The sequence below is a fragment of the Ixodes scapularis genome, unplaced genomic scaffold (genome assembly GCF_016920785.2).
Source record: "Ixodes scapularis isolate PalLabHiFi unplaced genomic scaffold, ASM1692078v2 PGA_scaffold10__122_contigs__length_95168666, whole genome shotgun sequence".
Lineage (NCBI taxonomy): Eukaryota > Metazoa > Arthropoda > Arachnida > Ixodida > Ixodidae > Ixodes > Ixodes scapularis.
In genome coordinates, this window is record NW_024609836.1 from 81,877,972 (window position 1) to 81,899,759 (window position 21,788).

Consider the following 21,788-nt stretch of genomic DNA (forward strand, 5'->3'; position numbering starts at 1 on the left):
GACAATAGAATGCCTCTACACCTAAAATAAAAACGCACAAAAAAAAAACAAAAGCAACCTTGGCGCCATCTACGGTGGCGAACATCAACTGCAAACAGATACGTGTGTTGGTGTTTGATCAGGCGATTACCATCGAACATTTAAAGCCTTTAAAGGGAACCACACTTACTACTCCATGTTATCAACGATGAATATATTATTAATACCACTCTGCGAGCTGGCACCGCACGTTGGTAAGTTTGTCAGCCCTTGCAGGTCGCGAACGAGCGCAGCATAGAACGCTACGAACCACTTGTTTCGTATGCCCGACACATCTGCGAATTTGTTTGCCTTCCGATGCAAGATTCGTGCCAGGATTTCTTTATTCGCTAATTTTCACGCGATAAGCGTATTTTAAGACCACTTCGTGCCAAGACGACAACGTGCAACGCTCCTCGACGTCGCGACCTTTTTTTTCTTTATCGATGTTTGCTTCGCACCTTGATTCGAGTTTAAAAATGTTGACCGTAAGTTTGACAGCTACCACTTCTGTCTTCCGCGGCCAAACTTCCGCCTTCGTTTACATCGGTTTAGATCGCAGATTTCGACGAAATATGCATTTGTGTGTTTCGGCGAAATGTTCAGGTGTGTTGGGGGGCAAAAACGAACAAAAAAACTAAAGTGGTTTGGCTTCGATTTTCGTTTCAGGTGTATGACTTGGCCGGGCGGTCAGGTCGATGGACTTTCGGATTGCGGAAGGTGGCGAATCATTAATGCCGCTCCAAGACACACCTCCCGATGATTCGAGCCTAAGGTATGATCTCGCTGATCAGCTCATCATATACTTTCTGTGTAAAAAATAAAATGACGGACACGATATCACTTCTGAATGCGAGCGCTCGGCTTTCCCAAGCGTGACTACGAGAGTTCGTTCAATTCCATGCACCCCGGGGTTTTATTATTTTTTTTTAAGAACGTATGCGCATTTGTTAGCTTTTTTCTTGCATATGCGTTTAGTCTGAGTTTTCTCTTTTTATTTTTTATATCGAACTTGGAGCCTCTTCGTTTTACTTTGACTTTTTTAATCACACTACACAAGAGATCACAAACTGATGTGCTTCAGAATTATAGTTTGATGCATCATACCTCTCACCATGTTTAAGCTGTGATAATCAATTAGTTTGAATATAACATGTTATTAACAGTCGCTACCCGATTAATGTAATTCAGCAAAATGTATAAAATCTGCAATACTTTTAAGCTTTTCTTTGCACTTGCTCTTTTAATAAATTATTTGCTGTGCCTTTTGTTGTTTTAGAGAAGAGGCAGGAAACTAAATTGCGAAGAACGATGTGCGCCTCATTCTTGTTTGCATATCAGTTAGGTTAACATGAGTCACTTCGCTCATATGTGACGCTGCAGTTTGTAGCTTGCTAAGAATCGCAATAGGAGAACCGTACAATCAGCTTTTCTTTCTCTATATGTTAGGCGAGGCCAACCAACACGGCCAATCACCATCAACTCGTGAACTTGGCGCGCATGCATCCAGGAGATGTATGTTTTTGCCTCCATTCGTCCGTCTGCTCTTTTCCTCTCCCTCTCCTTCCATTGTCTTGTCGCGACCCTTCCCCATTGGTCATTCAGTAAGCTCTTCACTCTCACATGTCACATAATCACCCATGCTTTGTAGACTCAGATTACGTTAATTAGGACCTTGGTTTGACCTTGACGAGTGGCAGCGCTGCTATTACGGCCCGCAAAGAGAAAGTATTTTCCCAAGGAAGAAACACTTGCTTTGAAGCACGTCCAGCTTTTGAAAGTTTCACCAAAAGGCTTCCAGGCATTTTTCAGGTTTGCACTTCGGTTATTAGGAGAAGCCACATACATACATGTGTGGCTTCTCCTAATTATTATGAAATTATGGTTATATATACTTGGCGGACTAATTGAATTGGTTCTTGTGTATTGCCAATGCATAGAAGCTTGTCAATTCCGTAATTTTTTGTTCTTCACTTTTGAAAATGACAACAAAAAAGAGGGCAGTATCTATTATAATTACTGACAGTTTTAGTATGGGTCTTTTGGGTTATATCAAGCAGTAAAAGTTGCATAAGTGTATTCTAAAAAGATCTATATATTTGTTTCCCAATAAAGATGGTTTGTGACAACTTGTTTTTAGGTTTTACTTATTTTTAGGTTATTGGATCGTCAAAAAAGCAGAGATGTCAAATTTAGGGGCGTAATAAGAGCCAAATTTATCGGCGTAGCCAATAGCGTAATAATAAATTATTTTGCAGCGTTTTGGCGTTTTCTACGTCATGTTTGACGATTAATGATGCCATGTGCATTATTTCGAGTGAAAAAAAAAAATGTTTAGAGTGAGCAAAACATTTCGAGTGAACAAACCACAGCCCCAAACTTGATGTGTTACTCTTTTGCAACTTTTTTTTTTTTTTCTTTATAAACTCCCCAAAACTTTCTTTTTTTAAGTGGGCAGATTAGTTATATGTGTCACAAATAAGCTGCAATTCCCCCCCTCCCCTCAAAAAAAAAAAAAAAAGAAAAAAATAATTATTCACGTTATGAGAACCATTTGAACGATTCCGAAACATGCTTCTATTTCGGTGTCAATTTCTTGAAATCGGATCAAATTTCAGAATCATCTCGCCTACAACGTGCTTTGCGATACAAACATTGCAAGCAAAATATTATTAAGAAAAGTTTATTTCATGACATGTGTGTCCTATGAGGCACTTAAACAAGAAATATTTTTTAGGAGTTCAGTTTCCATTTAAATGTACAGTTGTTTTCAACCGTGGTCGCGTCGCATGCCAATCAAATAGGATTACATTTCGACTTAGGCTCAATCTGCCTGCAACAGTTAGCCGTCGAGTGAGCCGCGTAGAGGAAAGGCGGAGGCCAGGTGATCGCCAACCGCCTTACCGCAGTTTTGTTTCGGGTGTACGTCCACGCAAATGAAACGAGGTTCCGCGCGTTGCTTTTTTTTTCCGCGCAGCACTTCGTCCAACGAAAGCTCGGGGACCAAGCGCAATCCTCCCGCAAAGCCTCCCAGGCGGCGCCACTCTGTCACGTCGCTCAAAGGTGTGTCCGCCGGAAACTTCCCGTTTGCATGAGTTATGTGCACGAAATCACGTGCGTGAAGGCTGGTTCAGACACTTGCACCTGGACGTGCTCGACTTCGTTGCATCCTCTCGCGATCTCTCTAGGTCCGCTCGCGCAATTGCGTCTGCTTACGACCGAGTTCTTGCGACATCCTACGACAAGGAAACGCGCTAGCACGATGGCGCCATCTAGGAGCTGACCCTGGAAATGCATTTCACTAGAGCGAAGGTTTTGCGGTATTTGCGAGATCAAATGTATGTATTTATGTTTGAAAAATAATCATTTAAAACATTGTCAAAAAATGTATCGAGCCAAGGAAGAAAGAACGATGGCAGAAAAAAATAGGAAGTATACGGAAACGCAGTGTTCCACAGCTACCCAATGGATGACTGCACCGTGCCCTCATTGTAAGAGATTTTAAGGCACATGGTCGTAAGCAGTTGCAAGTACTTGGAGTAAATTGTATTTAAAGTACTACTTCGAGTAGGTTTGAAAAAAAACTTGTACTTCACTCGAAGTACATTCACTTGGTGTGCACTCATACTTCCGTTTAAAAATTTTTTTCTGCTTGTTTCCGAGGAAATCGCGACTCTCGGCTTCATAGTACGTTCCCTAAATTTATTGGATTAAATTGCAACGTTTCTCGTGGTCAGAGATGAACCCTCTCGTCAATCTAGACCCTCCATTCTCGTCTGCTGTTCACCGGTGCCGTCTGCCGACGCAGATGCGGACTGCGCGGTGGTGGGAAGCCTCCGCAGGTCAGCGCAGGGCGTTGGCCTGGCGTCTGGCCAGGGCCGGACGGGGGACGGGGACTCCAGGGGGCCAGAGCTGACCTCTCAGTGGATCCTGGACCCCCCGCCCAACTTCGGGGGCTCCCCCTCCTGCTTTTCCCTGAGTTGCGGCGGCCGGGGCGGCGGCGGCGGCTGCGACGAGGCGGCCCCGGCGGCTGTCCCTGGTGGCAACGACTTCCGTTCACTGCCCCTGAGCGTGTCTCTGGAGCGCAAGTCCTGCTCTGGCCTGGTAAGTGTCGGCGGCTGTAGTCACTGACAGAACGTAAATGACAGGGCATACCTTTTGATCGCCTGGCCTGCGGCACGCTTTGCGTGCCCACGCTCGAAGTGCTTGGGTCGCTGGTGCTTTGTCGAAGGTAAGAAGCCTGCTCCGCAGGCGGGACGACCGAAAAGCCTCCCCAATATTCTCATCCTGTCATTGACCATAAAATAGTGTATCTTTTGAAGTTGCTCTCTTTTTTATTCTTTACCTCGAGACTACCGACGTCGACGTTTACGATGCGCTACATGCCGCTCCTGCCCATACCTCACTTCGCAGCGTTGCAGCCAGCCGGGGCTGCTGCCCCGCAGTGCCTTCGTCCGCGCACCCCACCCGGCGTCTTCGCCTGGCCTCCAGTACCCGTCCTTCACGGCCCGTACCCCTGGACAGGAACGGGACGTCCCAGACGTCGTGTCGCGCTCGGTGCTTGCCGGCGTGCCGACAGCGGCCTCGTGCCGGCGCGGCTGCGAGGTGCGCAAACCCCAGGCGCTTGCGGGGGGCGGGGCGCCGGGCCGAAGTCGACTGGCGGCGCCCCCCGGCAGCCCGCGCCGGACGCACAGCGACCCCGTCATCCACTTGGACGAGGTGGACGAGGGGGCGGGACGGGACGACGAGGGAATATGGACAAGCTCGTGTCAGAGGTGGGGGCCCCTCTCAATTCCCGCACTTTTGAAGCGGCCTTTGAATGGTGTACTCCGATGTGATGTTTCGAGCTACCCCTACTATTTTTTTTTTTTGCTATGCTGTTTAGTATCGCGAAATTTAGAATAGTCAGTGTGAAATCGGCAAACGAAAATGGTGCCGAAGCCAATACTCAAAACATACCCGCGCTTTTCAGGGCCGCGACATCCGTGGCAGGCAGGCTTGCCACCTGTGATTCCGACGGGTCACAAAAAGTTTGTTGGTGTGAAATGTACGCTAATTAGGCTCGTGCAAGCAGAACGAAAAAAAAAAAAGACGCGCAAAATGTTGCGTTTGCTTGCTCGAGATGCAAGTTATACGACGTGCGACGTCGTGCCACTACAGATGGGGAAAATCTGAATGTTGGTTTTGGCATCGCCTTTATTTTCGATCGCCGTCGACCCATAGACTCTGTCTCCCTGCTGACATTCGACGCGAACCTTCTACCAGGACTCGGCAGACATACTCCAAAAAGTGTTCGGGAATACAAATACTGAGATACATGTGCTTTAAGGCCAAAATACAGATACTGAGATACATTTGTCTTTTATGCAATGGGATATTCCTGAGATACTTTCGCAATAATGGCGAAAAAGTATTCTAGATTACAGATACAGATACTCGTAGAAATACATTTGTTTCCGAATGGTGCTACGTGGAGAGGGTGCAGGTTCGTGGCGAATGCGAAAGGTAATTTATGCTTATGCTCCTCTTTTTGTGCCATTTTATGCACTACCCATTACCTCGAACCCTTTATCATTAATTCCGCTAAAAAAACATGTCACCCCCATTGAACCACATAGTTACAGAACGGTAAAGACTGCGTACCATGCTTGACAAAAGGCGTCTGCGCGAAATGAACCCTGTTTTGCCATGAGGGCGCATCTCAAACTGTCATATAAGCCTCTGAGTAGTGTAGGGAGATTGGACGACAGGGCCATACCTTTTCTCCACTTAACTCCTTCACGGCATTTGCTCCGCTGAATTGGAAAGAGTGGAGGGCTTTATGAGAGGAGCTGATTTTGTTATTCTTGCAAGCAACGTTCTTTAAACCACAATTTTGTTTTTATTGTTGGTGACTGAGATATTATAAATTTCGAAGCAAGTTGCACCAAACATATGTTTTTTATCCTTTAAATTTATCTTAAGAATGGCAACGAATGTAACGGGATACCTAGTCTGGCAAAGTATTGTGATACAAGTGATACATTGTAAATGTATTTTACTATTGAGATACAAATACATTTTTCAAATGTATCTCGATACAGGGATGCAGATACTCAAAAGTATCTCCAAGAAACTATGTATCGCGATACTGCCCAGCCCTGCCTTCTGGCCACAAGTGCCAGGACAATGTTCACTCGAACGAAATTATTTTTTAAATTGCTACGGGGTCGTCGCTTTATTGATATTCGGAAATATGCAAGCTTCGCTAACGAAACTAGAACGAAACATAGCAAATTTGTTGTGCCTAGTTGCTTCAACACTGACTCTTTTAGAAACTTTTTTTTTAACTGTATTGATAAATGGAACTATTCATGGATGAAGCAATGGTGAGGGTGCAGGCTAGCTGGTGTAAATTGAGCATAGTTGTAACCCGAGACTGGGGATACGGACAAGGGACAAAACACAGAACGTCCCTGTCGTTCTGTGTTTTGTCCCTTGTCCGTATCCCCAGTCTCGGGTTACAACTATGCTCTATTCATGGATGCTGTTGTTAGCGAAAATGTGTGCAGTTTTGTTGATAACACTTTTAATACTTGCGTGCTCGTATTCTTAAAATACCCGCAAACCCGCTTTGGCCTCGTCGCTGGCAGAATGTTGAAATAAATGAATAAAAAAAAATTGCCGTTTTCTCAATAGTTAATGGCCTGGGTGTTAAAAAATGTTTTTGGGTAGCTCGAGAAACCGCCGAAGGGAGCTCCCCTTTAAATTGTCTGGAGACTATAGTTGGAAAAGTATGGTACCGGTGCGCCTCGGCTAGCGTAGGTTAATGCGGTGCGTCTGCCGACTCGTCACTCTCCAATAGGCATGGTAACCGCACGCGTCGAAATGTGGGGCAGTGTTGTTGTAACGCTGCAGTTACAGTTGCGCTGCGGTCATAACCGCAATGCTGACGACGATTCTGTCCGAAGTACGAATGGCGTCGTCGACTGGAGACCGCGTCACTTCCCGCAGGATGGGTTCCTTCACGATTGGCGGAGGCAAGGCGGAGCCAGAGCCGCCGACACCATCTCGGTTGCGACTTCCGCTGCCAGAAGAGGTCAAGGCCCTCAAGGAAATCAATGCCAAAGTAAGCCGCTCCCCCCGCCTCGGTGGCAGAAGCGACGAGATTCAGGGACTTCCCTACTCGGAATCGTGTCACGATTCCCGCAGGCGGCCGTAAGCTTTAGGTCGCGGTCACGCTGCTAATACGTCATACTAAAAGACAGTCCGGAGACACTCTCTGAGGCATGTTTCTTCCTTGTACAGTAAGGAGCCTTGCTTTAATTCAAACTCCAGGAAGCCACGAATTTTGTTTGAATTATCAGAAGTTTTGAATTATCAGAAATTCATTGAAATATGATACGAGATAAAATTATGATTTGCCATATGTATTCTCTACACATACAAGCCTGACATTTGACAATTTACTCTACGTAGGCCTATGGATCATAAGCAGGTATGCCACACAAGAAACATTTGCGAAATCTATGACACAAGTTTATTTATCCCTCAAAAGTGTTGTTTATCGTGGACTGCTTAGACAGCACGTAACAACCTGAAACCAAATCAAGTTTGTTTGTCGGGCCAAGGAATAGTCTAGTGTGAACTATTAAACGCACAAGCGACAAAAATGGGGGCCGGGCGGCAGTTTTCATAGCAACTTGCACGGCCGCCGTGAACTGGACCCATGCCACGCCACCACATCGCAGCGTCTGCGCAAGTTGCCATGGAAATTTCCGCGTGGTGCCCGTTTTCATAGCCTGCGGTGCCCTACTTGAGCCCCGTTGAGTGCACCTCTCGCCGAGCACTAGTGCACTGCAGAGAAGCAAGAGATGCGGAAGCAAGCTCCACGACTGCTGCTTCTCTGCAGTGCACCGGTGCTCAGAAAGAAACACACTCAACGTGACCACGAGACCAAAAGATATGAATTTCACGAAAACGCCGATTGAATAAGCAGCTTATGAATACAATTAAAAAAAGCTTGGAGGACACTTAAGCTTCACCTTTAAGAGTGGAATGCGTTATCGGGCCCCATTCACATCGCCTTCTCATTTGCTTCTCATGCTCGGAGGTGCTATCGCATCTCGAGATTGTCCTGTCGCTGCTGTCACCTCACTTCAGCTTCACAGATACGCATATAAACGTATAAACTCCCGGTCGTTCTCAAGCCGTGCAAGCATGCCTTGCATGGGCTAGTCAGTAGCACATCTGGCTCACAACCAAAGAGTTGTGTGTTTGAATCCCGCCTAAAAGTCGTCAAATTTTTTCTTTAAAGGGCAACTCCGGTTCATACTTTCGATTTTGTGATTATGACTGTTTTTAGTGCAGTCAGCGTCCCTGAATCGCAAGGTGTAATTTTTTTCTTGTTATTGTGCATAGTTTTAAAGATATCGACGCCTCAAAGTTTTGTTTGGGGCGCGGCCAACAAAACCGAAACTAGCTGCTCAAGGCCATGGCAACACTGGAAATCAGCCGCTATGTGAACGTGACGTCGGGATCGTTCTCGTGTAGAGTACGCAGGCCGAGCGGCACCTACCCCTGTTGCACTAGCCGTCTAAAGATAGGAGGTAAGCTGATTTTGTTTTAATTCTGTATAGGTGGTAGTTATCCAGCATAAGTATCAAGAGTTAGTGCGTATCCCCAAAAGCTAGCGACTGGAAAACAAGTGCACTCGTTCGGTGCCGTACTTGGCGGCTGTCGCCGTGTGTGCGGTCTTCCGTACTCAGCGCTAGGCCTAAATTGTTGTCGGTGCTCCGTGGATGGAGCGGCATTGCTCTACGCCACGCTGCCAGTGACGTACAGTACTGGGGGAACTCTCGCTTTCGCGCTGCGGGTCAGTCCCAGACATGAAACTTTGAGGCTCTCCGGCGTGGGCCGCGGTGCCCGAACACACATGCGCTGGGCTGTATACATCTGTTTTTTCATTCTTTTTTCCTCGGGCGCGTAAAAGCCGAAGTCCAAAGTCCACTCGTCGATCAGCGTTCACCCACTCCTTCTCCAATTTCCGGTCCGTTGGAGACTTGTGAAAAAGCACCTCTGGGTTGTGCAGCGAGTTGTTTGAGCAGCCCACAGCGCTTCAAGTTGTACTTGGCATCTTTCGAAGAAAAGCTGGGCAGTCTTGGACGCACCGAGTTGCTCGCTAAAACAAGTCTTGGAGTCCTCACAAGCAAATAAACAAAAGGCTATACCGAAGGTACATGGGCTATAGATAAAAGCAACGGCTAAACACGACAATTGCAAGCCGAAGTAGTGGTGGCAGCGGCTCAAAGAAGCGCACACTGCGCAACGTCGGACCGGAGGAAAAAAAGAGAACGATACTGACGTCACGGCCCAATGTTGCTTTAGCGATCGGCAACCCGCCGGCCGCCCGCAAAGGAGCAGCGGCTCGCGGCGGGTCGCATTTTTATTATCGGCATCAGTTGAGAATGCGGCGTCCCCCAGACGTAATATTTTGGCTGGGGTCGTATTTTGTGTCACTACAGCGATACCAGTAATTCATTTCATTTTGAGTTTTGGCTGGAGTTGCCCTTTAAGGTAGAAATAATTACTTTATAAAGTGAAATCATTTTCAGACATGCGGCGACCTTTAATTCGCCTTACTTGTCATGTTTTCATCACTTTCATACCATGCGTGACGTCATATTTCACGTGAGCGTTGTGTATTTGAAATTCCCGCACGAGGTCTTGTGGCTGTGACGTCACCCTGTCGACCAGTCAGGCTTTTCCCGTCGTCAATCCACCGACGCCGGCTTTTCTGCAACACGAGCTCCTTTACGCTATCGTGTAACATAGCAAGACGACCAAAATTTTGAAATTTATTTGAATTAACCAGAGGTACGAAATATTTGAGTTCGAATTATCGCGAGTATACTGCATGTATGAAAAAATACTCTTCGTGCATGCTTGATGTGCATCCGCAGATACTTCCGACGCCGAGTATGAATTCATGAATGCGTCGCAGTACGATGCATCTGCACACCTTTCCCGTTGCAGCTGTGGAATCAGCTGCAGCATTTGCAGTCGCAGCTGGACATGCAGCGGAGGCTGAAGAGCCCCGACGGAAGTCCGCCGCCGCCGCCGACGGGCGTCTCTTTTGCTGGTGAGCACGTCCTTGACTGGATGCTGTCGGGTTGTGCGCGGCAAAACTTCTCTTCAGCAAATTCAGTTCTTTTTTTCAGCTCCTCGGATGCCTTTATATCAGTAGTACGGGGTGATGAATAGCTCAACGATCTAGCTTGTTTAGAAACCGGAACGAAATCGTTAAAAAAACGTGCAACTAACAAAAAAAAAAGAGAAAATTTGCATTTTTAGGATTGTCTTTCTCTTTTTCGATGACCGTCGAAAATTCTCAACGAAAGGGTATCCCGGCCGGGCTTCATTATATATCCATATCTTTACCTTGTACGCCTTTATTATGGAGACATTCTTAGAATTGCCGGAAGGCTGTATGTAAGAGTATTGTCACGGTCTTCCACATTGTTTTAACCGCAGTCTCTCGTTTGCTTGTGTCATATGGTAGCAACTTTTTGATACCACTATTTTGTTGCATGCATTTCTTTATGGTTTGGGTATTTGTCGATACACCCTGTAGGCATCTGCACTATTTGAGTGTACGAGCTGTGGGAGTGGGACGAGAGCTGTACACTACAGCTTTTTGCCTTCGGTCCCCCATTATAAACAATGGAAATAAAGTTATTAGGGGGTTTAGAATAACATACGTAATTTTAGCACACGCTAGCGCCAAATTTAGCGCTTGCATTAGCGCACGCTATGCAAGAGAGTTTTAGAATAGCATTTCTCCGCCGCCACGCAAAAGCCCAAGCATCTCATGCTTGCAACGCCATCAAGATACAGTCACAATTTTTATTTCATTCATGAAATGCTGTAACTCGAGTAAAATTAAGTTTTTTGGTCCAAAGCAACATTTTAGATTTATTTAGACATGAGAATGCGATGCGAGCGGTCGACCGGTCGTCTCCGCTTGCGTCGCCTCAGTAAGAGAGGCCTCGTGTACCGACCTTTGCCGAGAAATGTTTGTGCTTTGCTAGCATCAAGTTGCCGGTGATCGTTGCCCACCTTACTGGGTTTTCCAAGCCGGGTGCAATGTCGTCCCGTATTGAAAATCGCAGTCGCGAGGATGCCGCCGACATTGCGCTTACGACAACGGCGTGGCGGCCGCCTTGGTAGTCTTGAGAGCCGCCATTTTTTAACTGCTCTCTTCTTGGCTTTAGCCAACTTCTCATCACAAATCCTCTTTGGAAAAGCGCAAAGACTCTTTGCATATGCATGCAATTTTCAAAAAATAGCGTAAGCTGAAACAGCGCACGCAAGGCGCAAATTCTGGTTAGCATTCGGCGCATGCACAGCGGCGAAGATGCTATTCTTTGCATACACAAAGCTTCAGCGTGCAATATTCTAAAACTCCTTATTACTATTATTATTATTAGTAGTATTTTGGGTCATTGCTTGGTGTACGCTCCACAAAACCGAATTGTTTTGGAAACCCTGCACTGTATTGCAGGAAAGTATGGCCTTGTCCATCGTAGCACACATCCTGAGAACCAACAAACTGCAGACATCTAAGAGACCTTTTGCTAGATTACCCACGCATCAAAGAGAATGTTGGGGACGTTGGCACATGCACTGCACGTGCTTGCCTTCCCTATAGAAGATTCAAAGTAAATGACCAGAATAAAGCACCCGTGGAGCGCGCGTAAGTAGTGCCATTTGTTTTAGATTTTTGCTTTCAAAGAGTTAGAGCCGGAGACGCCAGCATGCGCAACGCGTGTACCTGCATTCCCAGCGTTCTTTTTGATCCTTGGGTATAATTCGGCAAGGGGTCTATTGTTTCGTTCCCGTTCGGCAAAGACGTTCACGATTCTCGGTGCCAATAAATAGTGACTTGGCGATTTGCAGAGCTCCTGGCGGACGTGTACTACGCGCAGAGGGAGCGGGACGACTCGATGCGGGAACGTCTGGACAGCGCCAGCCAGAGCGCGGATCTCTGCCAGAGGGAGCTGCGGAAGCTCGCAGACGCCAGGTCTGTTTCGAGTTTGTTTGCGGCGTTTTAGTGCCAACATGGCCGTGAGCCCCGCTGTTGGAAAACGAGTTGGGATTGTGCCCGAGCAGAAACACACATGCTCGTTACTGCTCGCACTGCGCGAGTCTTAGAGGGTCTCTGAGCCACTCCCCGCAGGAAGGAAGGCCTCTTCCTTTTGCGAATGAAATGAAGGAATAGAGGAAGAGTTTCCTCCTTTCTAGTCGCTCGTTGGCCTTTAAGTACGAGGCCATACCCTGAAGCCGAATAAGAATACCGTCGACCAATCAGTCGATTATTACCGCTTGCAGGTGCGATGCATCAGACGGGGTGTCGAGCGACGACGAGAACTGCGACAACCTCGTGCTCAGCGTAGGTTTCTCTCAATCATAAATAGGGTTCCGTGTTTTGGGGGTTTGTTTTTCTTTGAATTCTGGAAGTTTTTGGGATTTATTTTGTCCCACTATTCTGTGTTTTCCGACACTCGGTTTTTTTGGTGTCTAATGGAAAATCAGGCTTTGTCGAGGCTTACGTCAGAAGAAATCTGACATGAGCACTAGAATTCTCAACCTCCTGGGAACGTGCGTGTGACTTGAACACTCGGAAAACATCCCCGTACAGATAAAAAGAAAGGTTTTCTTCCCAGAAAGCTTGGGCTTCTGAAACGCTGACGTCAGCATGCGTCACCCTCTCTCTCTCCCCCTGGCGCTGACAAACCGACAGACACCGCCGGGTTTTCGTCAAAGGAGCGTCGCACAGCTGGCGTGGAGCCAGAGAGGAGGAGGTGCCGCAGTGCGATGGGGGGGGGGGGGGGGGGGGGGGGTTTATTGGTATTTATTGAAAACGCGGGGTTATATAACATTGAAAAGTTAACGAAGCGCCGTTGAAGGCAGTGTTGTCGAGTGCGATGGACGTTATATGCCGCACGTGCGCCACCCGCCAGGGTCTGGACAAAATCATTCAAGGCCTGGAGGGCACTTGGACTCCGGCCAAGGTGGCACGCCACCAGGAGACCCTGCTGGCCACGGTGCACCGGCTGCGGGAAAGCCGGGGCCGCCGGGGCAGGCACCAGTTGAGGGCGCTGCAGGCACAGCGGGATCTGGCCCTCGAAAAGGCAAGCGGTCGCTCTCCAGGCTCTCTATAGACACGTGTCGAGAGGGCAGTGCGTATCACGTCTTTGAAAGACCGGATCACAATCTCTGAGAGACTCGGTTCTCAAATTAGGTTATGACTGGTCCAAGTTTGCTTCGTGCAAAATGTGCAACGTTTGAACTCTCATCGACTCCCAAAGAAGCTATTTAACCCACTGATGGTCAAATTTTTATCCCTGAAGATGTTTCCCAGTAGTTGGGTTTGGTTCCCAAAGGAGCGGTATCAAGAAAACGTCTGAATCAGAAGAACCTGCGCTCAAATTGCCTTTACCGCCAGAGCAGCTGACATGCAAAGCGACCGTCTGGCGCTTGTCAGTGCCTAATATCAAAACTATAAATAGCCTCAGCAGAGTGAAACAGTGTGCAGATATAACGGTCATAGTTTGCCTAAGACGCACATAGCAACACCCTCCGCAGTGCACAAAGTTTAACGGAGCAGCTTCAAATGTGTAATTGCCGCCATACGTTTACAGCAACGACAACCAACTGGGTTATGGAAGTCTAAACGTATCAAACTTCAACCGCTGGGAAGTTTACGAGCTTTCGAGCCAATCAACGTGGAATTTAAAAAAAAAAATAGTTTGGAGATATTTTTGCGAACCTTTGGATGGTACACACTGTAGTCTGGTGCAGGTTAAGAAAAGCAGCAGCAAGCTCTTAGCCCGCCCTACCTGTTGGTTTCCTCCACTTTCCTCTCCTAAGCGTTCACTCTGCTGAATTGTGAAAGATTGGAGGGCTTCGTGGGAAAAGCTCGTGTCTCGCTTTTCTTGTCCTGCAACAGACCGTACCAGACTCGTTGAGAGAGAACCCTAGTGTCTGTCACCTGCCTTGGGTGTCTGAACTATTTGAGCGAAGTTGCTGACGAGTCTTCGTTGGCCTGTCCATCAGGTGAAGGTGCTGGAAAAAGACGTTCAGGAGCTCCACATGAAGGCCATCTGGAAGTCGGAAAACTGGGGCACCGTAAGTGGTTTTCTTTTTCTCTCACTGACTTTCATTGCTCTACGACACTTACAATCCCTCCAGTCTGGTCCTGGGCCGCGATAGTAATAACCGAGTTATTGGGTGGAAAGGCTAACGACAGATGCCACCCAAAGTGCCTGCTGCCAAACTCGATCACGTCGCAGATGACTCGTTCGGTTCCGTAGAGATTGCGTCGAGGTCGTACCGTGGCGAAGGTGTTTCTGCATTCTCGTCGCTACGTCTCGATCGAAATCGAGGACGGTGGAGATTCCGAACTAGGGAAGTCTTAAACCATTGCAAAGCAATTTTGCCGAGATGCGTTTCTTTCTAGATTGCCAGCCTCTCTTTTGACCGGCATTACCGGTTAGTGATCCCTCGATTTTTTCCTGACGACGTCACGTCACGCAATCATGGTGGTGACACGACGACAGAGACGAATGCAGCGGGTGCTCGTCCTGCCTTAGGTCACTCCCCAGCCTGACAGTTCACGGAAGCTTCGGCACCACGAGTTGGGACGCCACGACGACGGCGACCATCGCGCTTGCTCGTTGGTTTTGCCGCGGAACTTCCATGGCCAATCGCCAGGGTTCCGACATCCGACGGCAAAACGTGCCGTCTCTCGTAAAATGATTTGTTGCCGTTTCAGAACCACCCTCGATGTAAGGGCGGTACGGGATGTTAACCTGCCAAAAATCACTCGTTGCTAATTTTTCTTATTGAGTTTATTCGAAACCCCTCGGCTTGTGTCGTGTCGGCGAGCTGTATCATCGCGCTGTGAGCGTTTCTACCGTGAAAAACACTCTAGGTCTGCCGCGACTAATTCATTGCCGAAATATCTGCCAGTCCTGTCTTTTTCGTAAAATATTTTGTCAAAATGCTGCCCTTTGTCATAAACTGATTATTTCAGCTTTCGACATCCCTGCTCGCATTGATCGTAGCCATAGGGTTGGTATCCCAAAGTTTAGAGCTTGGTTATTTCAATGTTCTTTTATGCCTGAAAGATTGATAGACTGGAACCACCTTCCTGCCCCAATTGATAACATCTCTGATATTGTTTTGTTTAAACATGCTATCATGCACACTTCGTGGTTAATATTTTATAGCTCTCTCCCCTCCTCAATGTATTTAACTTGAGGGTCTTTGAAATAAACATTGGTGGATCCTTGGGGAATGTGTTGCATGACTCTTGGGAAGCGCCATACATGTCCTCTTTTGGGAGACGCTAATGCTGACTCTTCACTTTTCTGCTTTAGCTTTCTCGTTTGGCCCTCTTGTATGGCTTTCTGTTTTCGGTTTCTTTTTTGCTTCCTTTATGTTTTGCTGCCTCTTTTGGGCTTCATTATGGGATCAGGATTAGGATTTCCCAAAGGGGAACATGTCTAGAGTTTCCCAAGGGTCACGTTTTTTGCATTCCCTAATGATCCACCAATGGATCTTCCTTTAATTTTTTCTAGCTTTGGCGGTTTCTTTTGGCAATCTCTTTTGGAAGTGTGTTTTGTGCCGTAAGCTGTGTATCTTTTGGAGGACACGTTATATGTTGTGTATCCTGTCCCCTTCGTTCACAATCCATCTTCTTTTGCCGCCTGCTTGGACCAGTGCTGGTACTTGGTTAACACTCCATTTTGTAGCACAAACCAAAGCATATGCGCCCCGCACACCTGCAAGTCAAGACTTGCCCTAGCATCCGTGTGCGCATAGGCTTCTGCCCCGTGACGTTGCCTCCCTCTTGCCTTTGTTCATCGCTACCCTCTTTCTCTCTACGTGATGCACCTCCCTTTCCACTGCTTTGTCCACAGATGAACCCCGTCACCTTTTTTTTGTCATCTGGGTACTAATGCCAATGCATTAATAAATGAATAAGCGCACTAGTCGAAGGTGCTTTTTGGGCACTGCATTGTTGGCACGCACGACTCCTCGGTGAGGGTGCCAAACGACTCCATCCTCCTTACAGGACACCTTGCAACAGACGGCCAACGAAAGGACAGCGACGTCGAGTCGTCTGTACGAGATGCAGGAAACGCTCGGGCTCGGCAACGGAAGGTATGTTTCCGTCCGGGGCGCCCGCCCATCGCCGCCGCCATCCGGCGGATCCTCGCTCCACTTTCGCGTTTCAGTGGGAGCGACAGGACAGCCGACACGGCCAAGATCTCGACAGAGGCCCAGACGGACTTCATCGGCGTGGAGGAGGCCTGGGACCCGTCGGGTGCCGGAAGCCCGCTCCTGCGCCAACTCCGCGAGGAGGTGCGGCGCATCGGGCAGCGGCTTGACGACGAGATCGCCTCTCGCCAGGGGGCGGAGCTCAAGTGCCAGAGGCAAGGCCATACCTTCGACAGGTTTTCCGCGGCTCGTCGAAGCCGTTTGCGGGGCGTTGTTCGCGCTTCGTCGTGATTATTCTTGGGCATTCTTGTTGGCTAATGCCGCAATCTCGGCTGTGGGGTGATCATGAGACTATTAGGACTGGCCGCACCCTACGTTTGTGAACCTTTTGGGGTCATGCAACTTTTTTCGTTGTTAGACCCCGGGTCGGGATGATTTTACGTTTAAAACAACAATAGCATAGTTTTTTTTCGTCAAATTAAGTTTGTCATTAAAGTGTTCGTGAAATATTACTGAAAATAGAAGTTTCAGATTCTCGACCTACATCCGTGAATGGCATCCAACTTTGAGAAATGGTAGTGCCCGTAAGGACACTACTGTTTCTCATTCATAGAACAAGCACTATCGTTCTCCGAGGCTTTATCATTGAAACTTTCGGAGCCCTCTTCTGGGTTGTCTTTTTTAGGCTAAAATAACCTTCGCCGTCCCTCAAATCGCCAACACGATTTCTGTGTTAAGCGGACAGAGAAAAAGCTGCCTGCAACGAGAAGCACCGTGCGAATGTGCGTGCAAAATTTCGCTCATCCACGAAAACAGAATGAAACAAAAAGTTGCAGCATCTTGAGTAAAGTAAAACAATTAATATATTACTAGTGTTCAGTTCAGTGCATCCATACTTCTTACTCAACGGTAGAAAGCTTCCATTATGCACTCCAGTTATAAAACTGTACTGCTTTACAACGGTGACAGCAGTCGTCTCTGTCGTCGTTGCAGGCTCGAAGAACTCGTGAACGGACTACAGAAGCGCCTCAACGGGCTGAACAACAACAGCTTTTGACAAAAACCTTTCCGTCCCCTGTCGGCGGATGACAAGACGTGCGGCATGAAGCCCCGCATTGGGAAGGTCAACATTCCATCGAAAGCCATTTCCAACGTCTACACACGGGGAAGAGCAGAGAATGTCGACTGCTGGCCAACTTCGGCCCACAACGTCGTCGTCGGTCGACTAGAGCAATATCACGGGAAACTCTCGGATGACGACGCCCGCATTTTTGGTGTTATCACGGGGCCAACTTTAGCAAGGCGCACAAAAGTGTGGTGCACGAAAGAGCAGTGCGCATAAGTGCGGTGCACAAAAGGGCAGAAAAACGAACTTCGAGCGGCGTCAGAAGCTGTTTAGAAGGACGGTCGCTCGAAATCTGAGATGCGAGGCGAAAATACTCGCTTTCGAGCCGGGTTTGTTGTTTCTGGTAGCAGCACTGGCCGACTTCTTGACCGCGTGTGCCCCCGGCTGGGTCTGCGAGTCGCGCCCCGTTGTACAGCCACGGTCGGGGTTAGCTGGAGCGGGGATCCCTTTTGCATCCGTCGGCAGCATGTGTGTCGGGCTGCGCACATCTAGCGTCCATTGCCCCACGCGCGTCCACTACAGCACGCAGGTCGCACGTAGCATCGTTGTAGGTTAGTTTCCCTGGTCCGTGCTCTAGCTAGGCGATTGCAATCGTACACATTCGTAAGACGGCGTGGACTGGTGCGGAATGACTCCAGAGCTCTTGCCAACAATTGCCTTCTTCTTGCCGGACCAGTTTTTTTTTCTCTCTCTGGGGCAGCGGAAAGTGATAGAAACTTGATCCGCTAAAACGCCTTGATGGTGTCGACTCGTTTTTGGGGGGGAGCTGTAGCCCACGTAACGCATGGTGTAGCGTATCTCAGGTACTACCACCACATTGCACGTCTTGCCCAACATTGGTACAAATCTCCACGGTGGCAACGCCCACATCTCACCATGCTTTTGCAGGCACGCAATGCAATATGTGGCCTTCCGACTAACACACCAGACTTGTTGAGGGACCTAAAGCTTCTGCATACGGAAAAGTAACGCGATTTCCCAAGTTCACACAGTTTTTTCTCGGCTGCACCACTGCATTTTTGGGCGAAAGCGCCAGCCAATCGTGGCTTCGTGCGTTTTGTATGCAAGGCCGCAATTGGCTGGCACCTCTCCTTTGGTTGCGCGCCTCTTTCTTTTAAATTTATTTGCCGGCAAGGAATTACATCTTGAACAATGAATTGCATTACTTTTTGCGTATACAGGGGCTTTAGGGTTATCAAGTAGACGTCTAGCTTGGTGCCCTTAGCTCATTTTATTTAAATCATATTTTTGTCCCGCTTTAGACTCGAGAGACCTATTTATTGAATTTCCTCTTGGAAAGGAACTTTTCTTTCTTGCACTGCGTGGCATTCATTAGTCTGTGGCGTTCGAATGTGCCGGTAGCAGTTTTGCTGCCACGAAACCCCACCTTCTCTCGGGCACAGTGGGGTGTGGGGAATCCCCTTGCAATACTTGTAGTGCCTTTCGATTGCTTGCCCACATCTAAATTCTTATACGAGGTATATTTTTGCTCTGGAGCATCATAGCGAGTTTGGTGACGATATTAATAGAATGAATGTGTGGAATGAAAGAGTGCAACTATAGCCCAACTATTTTTAAAAGTTTTCGGTTTTAGAGGTCTGTGTTCCAAGGTGTTCTGTTTTGCTGTCAAAATACAAACGAAGATGAATTCTGTTTGTGTTGTTAATTCAAGGAAGCACTTTTTTTTTTTTTTTTGCACGTTTAAAGCCCACGCTTGATCTGCTTCACACGAAAACCGTGTGCGGCGTGCGACGTAATTCAAGCTAAAGAGCTTTAATGAAAATTAACGAGGTTGTGCTGCAAAGTCTTGTACGTCACCAACTGGGGGCCAGTGTGGGGCACAGATTGGACACGAGTACTGCGTCGGCATTCGGCTAGAACTCTTGTCCAATCGGCGATTGGCCCCATAGGCTTGTAGCGTTGGTTGCGTTTGGACGAAACGAAGTATAGAGATATTACGGATTAACTGCTTGATTGGGGTCACGTGGTTTATAGGCCACATTTGCTATACGCGCTCAGTGTTGCCAACCTATTTTTTGAAAATACCCCACGCCAGCGTCCAGAAAACCGTACGTTACCCTACGAATATTTCTTATTACCCTACATTCTACCCTACGAGGCAAATCTTTGTTCAAATAATGCCGTTGCATGGATTATGCTGATATAGGGTAGTATTAATACAGTACAAAACGACAGGGTACGCATGCACGCGCATACCTGGGTTATTTTAGAACACCATGCTTGCATGCGCGCTGTGTAGCATCAGCACAACAGTGTTGCTCCGAGCGCACAGACATCCCCAACCAACATGTTTAGCTGATTTGTCATCAAATTAAAAACTGGGCTACGTCGGACCAGCACTCGCGGCGACAGACAAGGCGGCTCATTACAAAAGGAAGCTAATCGGAACGGTATATTAGCTTATTCTTTGGGTGAACCGCCTAGGGATTCGTCAAACTAAGGTAATATTTCGACAAACTAGGCTATTACACCGGGGGAGGATAGGAAACCGGCGGCTCTTTCGTATTTGCTAAAGTGTCATTCGATGAAACGTGATGGTTTCGACTTTGTTCGCTAAAACGTCGTTCACTCAAGTGAACGCCTCCAGTCCCAACTACTTGCGCAGACGGTAAACAGTCTTCAAACTCTTTACCAGTGTGTCGAACCGAAAAAAATACGGGTTCGGTTACGGTTCAGGTTCAGGTAAATTTATTTTGTTCCGGTTCAGTTCCGGTTCGATTAATTCGATCCGCGAACCGGTTCGAAAATTATAAATGACAAATTGCAACATCAAAATAAATTACAAATAAAACATCTCAAATCAGCACGTACGAAACGGGATACATCGTAGTGTAAGGCTCAGGGATTTCTACCAGGAATGGTTTCTTTATGTGCACTCAAAGGTTACCTCACCGACGTTTACGCATTCGGACTTCATCTAATTGGGTCCGACGCAGTAGCTGTAAAATCCGCGACCTCCTTACAAACCCACTTACAAGTAGAACTCGCTAACTATCCCGCCACCTCGGCGTGTAAGCAATTGAAGGAACAGTGGGGAGAAAATACAGCTCTCTTTATTTGAACTAGCCTTCGGTAACTCAAATTAGACCCTTCAAGAAGTTTTCATTAAACAAGATACGGAATATGAAAAACACTTCACCGAACGACGCGCCAGAAGGACGTAATAGGATAAATATTAAAATAGAAAAGTTTGCTGTCTCACAAATATGTTAGCTTCTAAGTGCCTATACGAAACCGGATGCATTATTATCAAACTCCGCAGCCTTTTCTTTTCTCATTCCGATGGAAGCAAGCTTCAAGAACTCGCGCGTTCTAGAAACGTGTTATGAAATGAGCACACAGCAGCATTTAGGATTTACGAGATTGTAAAAAAATAAAATCCCGTGACGCGATTTTTTTTTTTTTTTTTTTGCACAGCCTTTTAATTTTTTTTTTTTTTTTTCCGTGCAAGCCGCGATCAGCGCAATACTGGTTCCTATGTCAAGATTCATGGATGCAGCGTTTGTCAAGATTCATGGATGCAGCGTTTATATTCCTAAGACTGAGTGGAGAAGAAAAATATGTAAGCGAGGTGTGTGTCAGTTGACGGCACTTAAAAAACAAATGGCATTGATAGCACATTCATTGTCAACAGCGCGTGGCCGAACCGTTTTGACATGAGCCGGTAACCGTTATTTTTTTTTCCGTTTCAGTTCCGGTTCGGGTTCATCGCGATAACAATATAACGGTTCGGGTTCGGGTTCAGTTCCGGAAAAAATACCGGTTCGGTTCGGTTCCGGTTCGACACCCTGCTTCCTACCGACTGCACAACGTGCCGGGAAGCTCCGCGGGAGCTTTGAAATCGGTTTCCGTACTCGTCGATCATCCGTGATCAGCGCTCTATGGGCGTGGTAAGGAGAGTTAATTGCAATGCGCCATAACAAAAAAAAAAAAAAAAAAAAAAAAAAAACGCGCCCAGTACGAGTGGTAGTTCCCGCTATGGTTATTTGCAGCATGCGCACCTCACGCCAGCGCATAGAAAAGTCCAGTTGAACAGGTGGCTGCCGGTTCTGGTGGGCTCGACCTGGTTCCGCCCGCGGTGCCACGTGTATCGCAGGTGCAACGAAGGCCGCCGGATGGACCAGAGTCATCAGAAAAAAATTGGCGGGAACATTTCCACTGGGAAGATGCCTCTTCTGGCTCCAAACTTCATATGCACAACTCCTCCTCCTCCCGCCTCCCCTCTCACTTGCTCCAGCTTTCCAAACCTCCAGAAAAAACATCGAGGGACTTTACTCCAGCTTTTCGTGTGGTGCACTCTGTTAGCACGTCTTGTAACTTGGATACTTCCGTTTTGCATGATGTCGTGGTGTGGCAG

General features: G+C 47.5%; 1 protein-coding gene across 1 annotated transcript; it reads left to right on the forward strand.

Moving 5' to 3' along the window:
• The first annotated feature begins 76 nt into the window (after nucleotides 1-76).
• LOC120836330 lies at nucleotides 77-19,058 on the forward strand. The gene is made up of 14 exons (XM_040219838.3): nucleotides 77-233; nucleotides 688-793; nucleotides 2,996-3,081; nucleotides 3,827-4,122; nucleotides 4,432-4,793; nucleotides 7,012-7,126; nucleotides 10,033-10,138; nucleotides 11,956-12,079; nucleotides 12,388-12,448; nucleotides 13,020-13,190; nucleotides 14,116-14,187; nucleotides 16,139-16,227; nucleotides 16,302-16,499; nucleotides 17,278-19,058. Exons 2-14 carry the CDS (start codon nucleotides 717-719, stop codon nucleotides 17,339-17,341), a joined length of 1,821 nt encoding a protein of 606 aa, XP_040075772.2. The 5' UTR covers nucleotides 77-233; nucleotides 688-716; the 3' UTR covers nucleotides 17,342-19,058.
• Nucleotides 19,059-21,788: the final 2,730 nt, after the last annotated feature.